At 44.4% G+C, this 12,396-nt stretch overlaps 1 protein-coding gene across 1 annotated transcript in view; it reads left to right on the forward strand.

The window, feature by feature from the left end:
- The first annotated feature begins 979 nt into the window (after positions 1-979).
- Positions 980-12,396, forward strand: part of LOC147100241 (coatomer subunit delta) — a 51,061-nt gene continuing 39,644 nt past the window's right edge. Inside the window, exon 1 of the mRNA XM_085967706.1 lies at positions 980-1,116. Coding sequence (XP_085823832.1) covers positions 1,114-1,116 — 3 coding nt within the window. The 5' untranslated portion in view covers positions 980-1,113. The remainder of the gene's footprint in view (positions 1,117-12,396) is intronic.

The raw sequence follows: 12,396 nt of genomic DNA on the forward strand, positions 1-12,396 counted from the left end.
CTGCCCCTCCGCGGTGCAGCAATCCCTCAGTACTGCCTCTCCGACAATGCAGCGCTCCCTCAGTACTGCCCCTCCGACAGTGCGGCGCTCCCTCAGTACTGCCTGTCCGACAGTGCAGCACTCCCTCAGTACGGCCCCTCCGACAGTGCGGCGCTCCCTCAGTACTGCCCCTCTGACAGTGCGGCACTCCCTCAGTACTGCACTGGGAGTGTTAGCCTAGATTATGTGCTGAAATCCCTGGAGTGGGACTTGAACTCACAACCTTTTGACGCAAATGTGAGAGTGGCACCCACTGAGCCACCACTGACACTATTTCCAGCATTGGCAAAGGATTTCATTATTTTTAAATCCAGAAATAAGTTATATACTGCAAACTGTATGTAGTCTTATTTGCAATATTACTTTTTAAATGTAGAGAATTATTACTTGTTTAATGTAGCCTTATTTGCATTATACTTATTTTTAAAATGAAACTTATTAGAATTATTTATTAATGCAGTCTTATTAGAATTATTTTTAAATGTAGTCTGATTTGCATTATTATTTTTGATTATAGTTTTATTAGATGTGGTCTGATTAGTATTATTATTTTAGAGATGTAGTCTGATTGGTATTAGTTTTTAAAAGCAATATTGGAATTATTATTTTTGTTGAATATAGTTTTATTAGATGTGGTCTGATTTGCATTATTCTTATTTAAGATGTAGTCTGATTTGCATTATTATTAGTTTTTAAATGCAGTATTGGAATTATTATTTTTTGTTGAATATAGTTTTATTAGATGTGGTCTGATTAGCATTATTATTTTATATGTAGTCTGATTTGCATTATTACTTTTTATGTAGTCTGATTTGCATTATGATTAGTTTTTAAATGCAGTATTGGAATTATTAATTTTGTTGTCTAGTTTGATTAGTGTAAGTGTGGTGCTGGGCAGGTGGCTGCGCCCTTTGACCCGGCGGGCTGCGCGCTGCGCGCTTCCGGCTGGAGACGTGGCCGCCGCCGCCATTTTGCCGGCGCTCAGTCCGCCCGCTCGCCCGGCCTTCGCTCCCCTCCCCGCACACCGACACACCCAGCGGGCAGCGCAAGACAGGCCTCCGGGACCACGCGAAGATGGTAAGAAAGAGTGAGAAAGTCTGCGCTTTTTCAAAAAAAATATTATTTGTTCCGCCTGACGACGACGCGGAGGAATGAGGGGGGAGGCGGCCTGGGGAAATCGAGCCCGGGGACCCGAGCCTGCGCTAGGCCGCACTGGGCACAAAGGCTGTGGCCGCCGGCTCTCCCTCCAACATCGCCCTTCACTTCCTCCCGGCTCTGCACTGCCGGCTCTTTTAACCGAGCCCAGGCAATTCTCCCCTCCAGCGGGGTTAAAGTCAACTTCATTGGTGCTTGAGTGCAAATCTGGGCTCAATATTGATCAGCATTAGGCTGTTTCCGCTTTAAAAAAAAAAGAGGCACTTTTTAAACAATTTCTTTGATTAATCTAATGGGCGCTTAAAAGAGTGATACCGGGCTCTTCACTTTTGACAGCCTGTAAAGTCAGCCTGCTTTCAGGGGGTGGGTTAAATAAGATTGTGAGGGTTTTTTTGTGTTCAAACTTTTATTTGTTCATTTTTCAGCACTGGGGAAAAGATATACTCAAATAGGGTGTAAGCTAAGATTGACTGCAAATAAGGAGAACAGTTCCTTCGTTAGTTAGCCTAAGTTCTGGGTGTAGACCCTTTGTCAGAGCCCATTCTAATGAACTGGGAATGTTTGCAGATGCTGGCGTATTTCCAACATTTTTTGATTTTTAAAAATTTCAGATGGCCAGCTTTTCTTGTTAAACGCGGCTTCCTTTCTCTGCCCTTAGTGTAGAATAAGTTTGTGTTGAGAGAGGGCTGTCTTTTTTTTCATGTGGATGTGACACATCATCACTTCATACAAAATGGTGCAAGAAGGAACTGTAAAAGCTCACCACCTCACTGTGCTAAAGAATGAGTAAAGTGGCTTAAAATTGAGTGTGCATTAATTTAAAAAAAAAATGCTCACTTCCTAGTTATATTTAAACATGGAAGTTTTGAATTGGTCTAAGGTACAGTAGGTGAACTTTGAGTTTGTCATTGAGATGTATGACCCAGATTATATTCATATTTGTTTTCAGTCATGCAATGTGTTTGGGTAGAGTACTGTTGAGGGGAAGTTAAGACATTAGGTTCCACCTGTTTGATGTCACCTGAAAATAGTATGATGTGAAGCAGTGGTAATGTGATACTGTTGTTAAATGAGTGCCAGATGTTAGAACTTGTATATCTAGTTTTGATGCTTCCACGCTGATCAAAACTTACACTTTAGATTTTTTAAATGGTGCAGGCTAAGATTTTGCTGTGCTTTCAGATTAGGAGAGTGGACCGCTGATGCTATTTGGAGCTCTGAATCACAACTCTTGGTTAGCACTGAGCTGTGAATATTTCCTCACTTTCTTTTCGGACTGGTTTCCTTGTTTGACATTGGTTGGAAAGTTGGGGTTCCTTGATGGCTGCTATGCAGCAGTTCGCTATAAGGGTGTGCTCAGGCGAGAGTGAGCTTCAGAAAGCTGCACGTGAGCGATGTACTGCACTCCGATGCTGTTCATTGGAAATTTAAAGGAGCAGCATTCTGTCAATTTTTTTTTAATGCACCACCAGCTCCTCAATGTGTGAACAGACTACCTGAACATAAAGGTTCCAGGTTAACTTAACTCAGTCAAGACAGCAATTGGCCAAAGTGTACCTTGGCCAGGGAATGGGGTGAAAATCGACCAGGATGCTTGCTGTTAGTTGGTGTACAGTCAACCCCCCCCCCCCCCCCCCCCCCCAAATGTTTGAATAGTCTACCATCGCTAATTAATGTGGAAAATGCCAACTTGAGTGAAGTACTGAAGGGCTGCTGGTACTGTGGAAGCAAGAGTCACCTCATTCAGGAAGAGAGAAGAAAACAGTCTGAAATGTGGGAGATGGGCAGGACGGTGGAGTTGAGGTAGAAAGTCTGCCATGATCTGACTGAATGGAGCAGGCTCAAGGGGCCGAATGACCGACCTCCTGCTTCTGTTTCTTGTGTTCTTATTCCTGCCATAGTGCCAGGGCCTAACATTTAGGGTGTAGCTGTGTAGGCTGAGTGAGAGCCTGATTGTGTTTCACCAGCGCGATGTAATACAGTGACATTTCAGAGGCTCGCTATCTGGCTAGTCAGTCTAGCTCAGTAGTGTCTCAGCTTGTTACTGTGAGCCTCATGGGTGGATTCCAGGCTTTACATATTTTGATTTACATACATCTCAAGCCATGAATTCCAATCGATCTTGGCACTCTTATTCAGGATTTATCTGCTAACAGTGCGAATTGACTTTTACAAAGCCACAGGCTCAAAACAGGAAAAATAAGCAAGTAAAAAATATATAAACACAAGTAGAAGTAAGCTGCCAGATTGCCAAAGCGGATTGCATGTGGTTCATGGGCTGCAGCATAGACACTCGCTGATCAGGCTGACTAGAAAGAAAGACCTTGCATTTCTATAGCATCGTTCGTAACCTCAGGATGTCCTGAAGTGCTGCACAGTCAATGAATTAAGTTTGAAATGTAGTTACTGTTGTGTAGTGAAGACTGAATGGGCTGGAGGAAAGGCTGAACAGGCCGGGGCTCTTTTCTCTAGAAAAGAGAAGGCTGAGGGGTGACCTGGTAGACGTCTTAAGATAATGAAAGGGTTTGATAGGGTAGACGTGGAGATGATGTTTGCACTGGCAAGGGAGACCAGAACTAGGGGCAATAAATATAAGATAGTCACTAACAAATCCAACAGGTCATTCACAAACTTACTTACCCAGGGAGTGGTTAGAATGTGGAACTTGCTACCACATGGAGCGTCAGCTGTGGCTCAGTGGGTAGCACTCTCGCTTCTGAGTCAGTTGTGGGTTCAAGTCCCATTCCAGAGACTTGAGCACAAAAATCTAGGCTGACATTTCAGTGCAGTACCAAGGGAGCGCTGTACTGTCGGAGGGGCAGTACTGAGGGAGCGCTGTACTGTCGGAGGGGCAGTACTGAGGGAGCGCCGCACTGTCGGAGGGGCAGTACTGAGGGAGCGCTGTACTGTCGGAGGGTCAGTACTGAGGGAGCGCCGCACTGTCGGAGGGGCAGTACTGAGGGAGCGCTGTACTGTCGGAGGGTCAGTACTGAGGGAGCGCCGCACTGTCGGAGGAGCAGTATTGAGGGAGAGCCGCACAGTCGGAGGAGCAGTACTGAGGGAGCGCCGCACTGTCGGAGGGGCAGTACTGAGGGCGCGCCGCACTGTCGGAGGGGCAGTACTGAGGGAGCGCTGTACTGTCGGAGGGTCAGTACTGAGGGAGCGCCGCACTGTCGGAGGAGCAGTATTGAGGGAGAGCCGCACAGTCGGAGGAGCAGTATTGAGGGAGTGCCGCACTGTCGGACGGTCAGTACTGAGGGAGTGCTGCACTGTTGGAGGTGCTGTCTTTCAGATGAGACTTTAAACTGAGACCCTGTCTGCTCTCCGAGGTGGACGTAAAAGATCCCATATCACTATTTTGAAGACGTGCAGGGGAGTTCACCCCGGTGTCCTGGTCAAAATTTATCCCTCAATCACCATCACTAAAAACAGACTATCTGGTCATTATCACATTGTTGTTTGTATGAGCTTGCTGTGTGCAAATTGGCTACTGTGTTTCGTACATTTTAACAGTAACTAAACTTCAAAAAGTACTTAATTGGCTGTAAAGCTCTTTGGGATGTCCTGAGGTTGTCGAAGATGTTATCGAAATGCAAATCTTTTTTCTTGAGGTAAACAGCGTAGAGACATTGAAGGGGAAGCTAGCCAAGCACCTGAGAGAGAGAGAGAGAAAGGAATAGAAGTTATCGTGTTAGGGTTAGCTGAAGTTGGGTGGGAGGAGGCCGGTGTGTAGCATGAATACTGGCCGAATGGCCTGTTTCTGTGCTGTAGACTTGATTTAGGCAAACGTGACAGCCAGTTTGCACAAGGAAAGTCCCCTAATGAGAGAAATGATCTCTTTAGTGGTGTTGGTTGAGGGATTCATTTTGAGCAGGACACGAGAAGAACTCCTTTCCTCTTCTTCGAATTGTGCCATTGGATCATTTACATCCACCGAAGCAGGCAGTCGGGCCTGAGTTTTACGTCTTCTCCGAAAGACCGCACCTCCAGCAATGCAACACTGCACTCGGTGCTGCACTGAAGTGTCACCTTATGTCGTGTGCTCGAGGGCTGGGATCAGACTTGAACCCACAACCTCCTGATTCAGAAGTGAGCGTGCTGTCACTGAGCCAAACTGACGCTGATCTGAAAGGAAGCAGGGTCACATCCGTTCTCTGGAGTGTCATTTTATTTTTTAAATTATTCTAATCTTCCTCATTGTATGCTCATCAATCCCAGGCCTGAACTGAATGATTTATTGCAATGCCATTCAGTGCTTTTGTCATTGATACTGCAAAAACATTGGCTAAAATATCTTGGATGTCCGTGTGCAACGTGCTGGCTTTTGCGGCCAGTGTTCCCCTAATTTCTTTTGGGGTGCACGGTCCATTCACAGTTTTGTGCATGTGCGAAACTTAACATTGCAAAAGTCGGTCCCAGGCTGCGCGACTGCGCCGCTTCGAGGGAACGTTGCTTGCGGCCCTCAATCTCCCACACCTTGTCCCAGCTGCGCCACTGTGGGGTGATGCTAATCGGCTCAGATTCTCCCTGGATTGGTTTATCAACAATGTCTTTGTCATCATGGGAGCATGACCGGGTGCGGAGGAGATTTACCGGAAAGATACCGGGGATGAGGGACTTCAGTTAAGCTGAGAGACGAGAGAAGCTGGGGTTGTTCTTGGAGCAGAGAAGGTTAAGGGGAGATTTATGAGAGGTGTTCAAAATCATGAGGGATTTTAATAAGTAAATAAGGAGAAATTGTTTCCATTGGCTGGTAACCAGAGGACTCTGATTTAAGGTAATTGGTAAGATGGGAGATGAGAATTTTTTTTAAGCAGCGTGTTCTGATCTGGAACGCGCTGCCTGAAAGGATGGTGGAAGCAGATTCAATATTAACTTTCAGAAGGGAATTGGATAAATACTTGAAAAGGAAAAATTTGCAGGACTGTGGGGAAAGAGCAGGGGAGTGGGACTAACTTGATAGCTCTTTCCAAGAACCGGCACAGGCATGCCTCCTTCTCTCCTGTATGATTCTTATGAATATAATAGGAGCTATTTAGCCCCCGAGCCTGTTCCGCCATTGAATTAGATCATGGCTGATCTGTATCTTGACTCCATTTACCCGCTTGTTTCTATATCCTTTAACACGTATGCCAAGTAAATCTTATCAATCTCAGTCTTGTAAATTTCAATTGACCCCCAGCCTCAACAGGTTTTTGGGAGAGTTCTAGACTTCTACCACTCTTTGCCTGAAGAAGTGTTTCCTGACTTCACCCCTGAACGGTCTGGCTCTAATTTTAAGTTTGTGACCTCTTGTTCTGGACACCCCCACCAGAGGAAATAGTTTCTCTCTCCACCTTATCAACTCCTTTAATTATCTTAAACGCTAGGGTTAGAATTAGATCACCCTTTATCTTCTATATTCAAGGGAATGCAAGCTGAGTCTATACAACCTGTCCTTGTAATTTACAGTTATACAGGGTACCGGTGTGGCCACACCTGGAATACTGCGTACAGTTTTGGTTTCCATATTTAAGAAAAGATATACTTGCTCTCGAGGCAGTTCAGAGAAGTCTCACTTGGTTGATTCCGGAGATGAGGGGGTTGACTTAAGACGAAAGCTTGAGTAGGTTGGGCCTCTACTCATTGGAATTCAGAAGAATGAGAGGCGATCTTATCGAAACATATAAGATTGTGAGGGGGCTTGATTGGGTGGATGCGGTGAGGATGTTTCCACTGATGGGTGAGACTAGAACTAGGGGGCATAATTAGGGTTGCAAAATTCTGGGAATTTTTAAAAGAGGAAACTTTCCATGGGAATTTTGGGGAATTTATGGGAATTTAGAGTTTTTTTGCACACTGATGGTTTTTGTCTCTGACCCTTGTATTATCTTTGTCGTCAAAATAGACATACTGTTCCATACAAATAAAAACAGGCTTTCAAAACTTTATTTAGGTTATAATTTTGAACTTTATTGAACCCCCACAAAAAAGACCCATCTAAAATAAAATAAAAAGAGCGTCAGCTTATTTAGCCTGTAATTTGTCCTTATTTTGTCCCTTTGAGTCTTCTACTCATGAGTCTTCTGAGTCTTCTACTCCTCATTGCTCCTCCTGATTCTCTGACTCTGGCTCTGACGTGTCCATTTCCTCCTCTGTGTCAGTGTCTAGCTGTGTGGTGGACACTTCTGTATCTGGCTCAATAAGTTGTAGGTTTGCCCGGATAGCCACCAGTTTCTCCACTCTCTTGTTAGTCAGCCTGTTGCGCACCTTTGTATGCGTATTCCCAAAAAGTGACCAGTTTCGTTCGGAGGCCGCTGATGAAGGTGGGATTTGGAGTATCACCGATGCAATAGGTGACAGGGCCTCAGATGCACAAAGTCCCTTCCACCAGGTATGTGCACTGATATGCTTGCATGATTCCCATATCCCATCCCCATTCCAAAGACCTTGCTTGGTAGAGAACTTTGCCAGACTTCCCAGAACTTTGCCCACATCCAGATTGAGATGGTGTGAGAGGGTAGAAATCACACTGTAAGCGCTGTTGATCTGTTCTCCAGAAAGTATTGGTCTCCCAACATGCTTTGGGTCCAGCATGTATGCTGCAGCATGGATCGGCTTGACACAAAATTCTTGACGCGTCTGTATGAATTGAACAATTGCCTTCTCCTCTGCTTTGAGACACATCATCCAGCAGTATTTTCTTGATGGTGGTTTCCATATCCCCAGAGTGGGATATTGCCATTTCTTGCAGCGACTCCTTACCCTCCAGAAAGCTGTTGTACATTATGACAACACCACCCCATCTAGTGTTGTTGGGCAGCTTCAGTGTGGTGTTCTTGTTCTTTGTCATTTGCTTGGAGTTGTAGGTTGCTGCAACTACCTGTTTTCCCCTGACATACTTAACAACTTGCTTGGCTCTCTTGTACAGTGCTTCCATGGTTCTCAAACCCATGATGTCCTTGAGGAGCAGGTTAAGCCCATGAGCTGCGCACCCAATAGATGTAATATGAGGGTAGGCCTCCTCCACTTGAGCCCAAGCAGCCTTCATATTCGCAGCATTGTCAGTAACTACTGCAAAGACCTTTTGTGATCCAAGATCGTTGATGACCGCTTTCAGCTCATCAGCAATGTATGTGCCTGTGTGTCTGTTGTCCTTCGTGTCTGTGCTCTTGAAGAACACTGGGAGAGGAGTGGAGATGATGTAGTTTATGATGCCCTCCCCTCGTACATTTGACCACCCATCTGAGATAACTGCAACACAGTCTGCCATCGCTATCGTTTCTTTGAGCTTTCCTTGGACTCTGTTATACTCAGCCTCCAGCAAATAAGTAGACAAAGCATGTCTGGTGGGAGGACAGTATGCAGGGTGAATAACATTGAAAAATCTCTTCCAGTACACATTGGCTGTGAGCATGAGGGGTGAGCCTGTTGCATATACAGCTCGAGCAAGGCACTCATCTGCATTCTTCTGGCTATGGTTATCCATTTTATCAAAGAACCTTCCAAGTGGGCCAGGAGTTGCTGATGATAAGGAGCCTGATGCTGAATGAGAACCATCATCTTCTTGAATGGAAGCAGAGGAACTCTGGGCTGACTGCTGTGAGCTTTGAGTGAAGTTGTTGCATTTAGATAAATGCTGCTGCATCTGTGTGGCATTCTTTACATATGGCTTTCTACAGTGTTTGCACATGTACACAGTCTTTCCATCTTTAATGCCTGGGGTAAAATCCTTCCACACATCCGACGGTAAACGTGGCATTGTTCTATGCAGAGAAATAAAGGGCATTCATCTCTGTCGAACTGTGGTCGATCAGCACGATTGCAACAGGGTGAGTACATTTTTGCTGATGCTCCATGTGATGGAAGCATGACCTGTACACACACGACGCTACATCACCAATAGTGTATTATTTTGTATATTTTAAATTGAAGGACAACAGAGTTCAACAAGTAACTGGTTTATTTGGTATAAAGTCTGATTTACTTACTGCATCATCACAACATCAGCAGAAAACAAAATGACTTCCCTCAGGACCCCTAACCTGGATCTTAAAAAAAAAACTATAGCAGTCTTACAGATGCCTGCAGGCCAATCACAATTCGATATGCAAATATTACAAATAGAGGGAGCTAATCGCTCATTCCAACCAATCAGGACACATTTGTTCACAGTCACACACAAAACTTGTAATTATTAAAACAAGCCAAGTAAGAAGATAAACATATAGATTAAGAAATTCCTTAATAATTAAGATTCCATCTCTGTTAGTAATTTTAAGAGAGGACCTGTGGGGGGGGAAAAAAGAAAGAAATACAAAAAAAACAATATTATGCTAGCATGTGCTTTTTTGGGCAAAATTCCCAAGCTAAACTTCCCGTGGAAAATTTCCGGAAATTTACCGGAAACTTTCCACCCCTTTGCAACCCTAGGCATAATCTTAGAATAAGGGGCTGCCCTTTCAAAACTGAGATGAGGAGAAACTTCTTCACTTAGAGGGTGGTAAATCTATGGAATTTGCTACCCCAGAGAGCTGTGGAAGCTGCGACATTATTAAATAAATTTAAAACGGAGATAGACAGTTTCCTAGCTGATAAGGGAATTAGGGGTTACGGGGAGCGGGCAGGGAAGTTGACGTGAGTCTAGGTTCGGATCAGCCATGATCCTATTGAATGGCGGAGCAGGCCCGAGGGGCCGTATGGCCTACTCCTGCTCCTACTTCTTATGTTCTTAACTCTTTTAGCCCTGGTGTCATTCTGGTGAATCTCTGCTGCACACCTTCCAATGCCAATATATCCTTTGAGGTGTGGTACCCAGAACGGAACACAGCTACTCCAGATGCGGTCTAACCAGCGCTTTATCCAGCTGGAGTACAACTTCCACCCCTTAGCCTTTATCTCCAGGTGTAGGAAGACAAATGTTCCATTAGCTTTTTCGATTACTTTTTCTACCTGTCCACTAGTTTCTGGTAATTTCTGTACCTATTGCAGTCCCACCTCATTTTATAGTCTTGTTTGCAAAATGCCTTTAAATATATAAAATACAATGTGTTTTGATGAATGATCGATCAGTAGATTTTCTCAGCTGGTGTTGTGTTTTGTATCCCCAGTTTTGTGTTCTGCGTGGTGCTAAATGCAGAGTTGCTCTTGTACTACCAGCAGTCATTTTTCAATGATAACCCTTTGCTTCCATCACATATTTATGGGAAAATCAAAGAATCTTTCAGTAAGCCACCACTCCTGAGTCACACCCATCTACATTAAATATAAATAAATTAACTTGAGTGGAACATTTTGTAACAGGCCGTGATGGTAGGATTTTGTCAAGCAATTCTGAACTAATTGGTGGAATGTTTGGTATCTGCTTGCTTCTGGGCAGTCTGATCAATTCTGAAAGGGCAATTGTGAAATTTGACAACAGAATGAACAAAAAAATGGGCATAAGTGTAAAAACATGTCTCTCTCTTCCTTTTGAATGTTACGAAAAAGGAGAAGGATTTACCCCAGCGATAAGAATCAAAACAGGACTGTAAAGGACAGTTTAGAAAGTGGTTGGTCAGCCCCAGAGTGTGATGAGAGTGGTTAACACCCCCACCTACAAGACTTCCCTCACTCCCTTCAATTATTAGGGCCCTTTCACTGATGTATGGGAGTTGGTATGATCCTTCTGCAATGTTCCCTCTAATTTTTTTTGGACCACGCGGCCCCTTCAAAAATCCACACATGCGCGGTTTTTAAATTTAAAAGCCGGTGAGCTGGCTGCGCGGGAGGTCCAGAGCGCTGTGCAGCTTAATTGGTCCCTTGCCATCATTTGTTGGTCAACCCTGAATCCCTGCTGGGTCAACATCCCACGGACAGGAAGGCCATGAGTGGAGGATCAGAAACCCGTGGAGCAGCAAGTTTGCCGACGACCATGGGTAAAAGGGAAACAGGCTACATGTGGTCCCCAGGTTGCATTGTGTGCCACCGTTGTAGCAAGCTTCGGAGAAGTCTGTGGGTATGTCTTTGGAACTCTGTGATTACAATACTAGTTTTTTTAATTATTTAATTTGGATTGAGGTTTAGATTTGGTATTGTGACCAGTTACTCTACTTTGAGACCAATGGGGAGGAAGAAGTGTTGTGTTTAACAGCCAGTTAGTGTATTTTCCCTTAATGCAACTTTTGAACACCAGACAAGCTGCTTACTTGTGCACAGCAGTTTGAAAGCAGTTTTTAAAAAATTCATTCCCGGGATGTGGACATCGTTGGCAAGGCCAGCGTTTATTGCCCTTGAAGGTGGCAGTGAGCCGCTTTCTTGAACTGCTGCAGTCCGTGTGGTGAAGGTACCCCCACAGTACTGTTAGGTAGCGGTTTAATGCAACTGAGGGGCTTGCCAGGCAATCTCCGAGGGCAGTTAAGAGTCACATAGGCCAGACCAGGTAAGGACAGCAGATTTCCTTCCCTAAAGGACATTAGTGAACCAGATGTGGAAATAAAAATGTCACACCAGTGCAGTAGGAATGTTGAGTTTGAATTAAAGCACTTCCTTCAGACAGAGAAGGAGCTTTATCCCACATCTGATCCGATCTGGCATCTAACCTGGGAAGCTTGATGCTGATATCGCAGAGACTATTTACCCTTCAGTTACTGACAGCTACCATCTTAACCAAAGTTCACCCAAATTGTTAACTTTTTTTAATTGATATTGATGGATTTTACACAGAGGTGCAAATAGAATATTAATGAGGTTATGGAATAGGTCAGAGCTATGCAACTCACTTGTGCATTGTTAACTCGCACCATGTGGTCATTGTGTAACACCTCGTGCTTTATAAAGTACCTGTGATTGTAATTATGACTTCAAATATGTGCGCACAGGAAAATAATAAATGACTGTAGCTGTGCATTTATAATCCTACTCTATTGACATTCAAAAGACAGTCAACCTGATATCTGACCTTTGGTTTCCAGTGGCCAGTTGCCCCTCTCGATGCTCAGCCCGCTGCAAGATAAACCCACCTCTCGGATTTATTTTTGTGCCGGGGCAAATTCAGAGGCAGTAGATGTGATTGGTTGTTGGATATGCTCATTCTGTCTGCAATGCATGGTGTTGTCACTATTTATTATATTGGCACCGTTATGCTTAAGGGAATATCATATTCAAGTATATGCTTTAATGTATGATGCCCCTCGAGCCTCAATAACATGGCTGATCTTCGACCTCAACCCCACTTTCCCACCC

Source organism: Somniosus microcephalus, chromosome 26 (assembly GCF_052327205.1).
Source record: "Somniosus microcephalus isolate GS21.2 chromosome 26, FLI_Smic_1.0, whole genome shotgun sequence".
Lineage (NCBI taxonomy): Eukaryota > Metazoa > Chordata > Chondrichthyes > Squaliformes > Somniosidae > Somniosus > Somniosus microcephalus.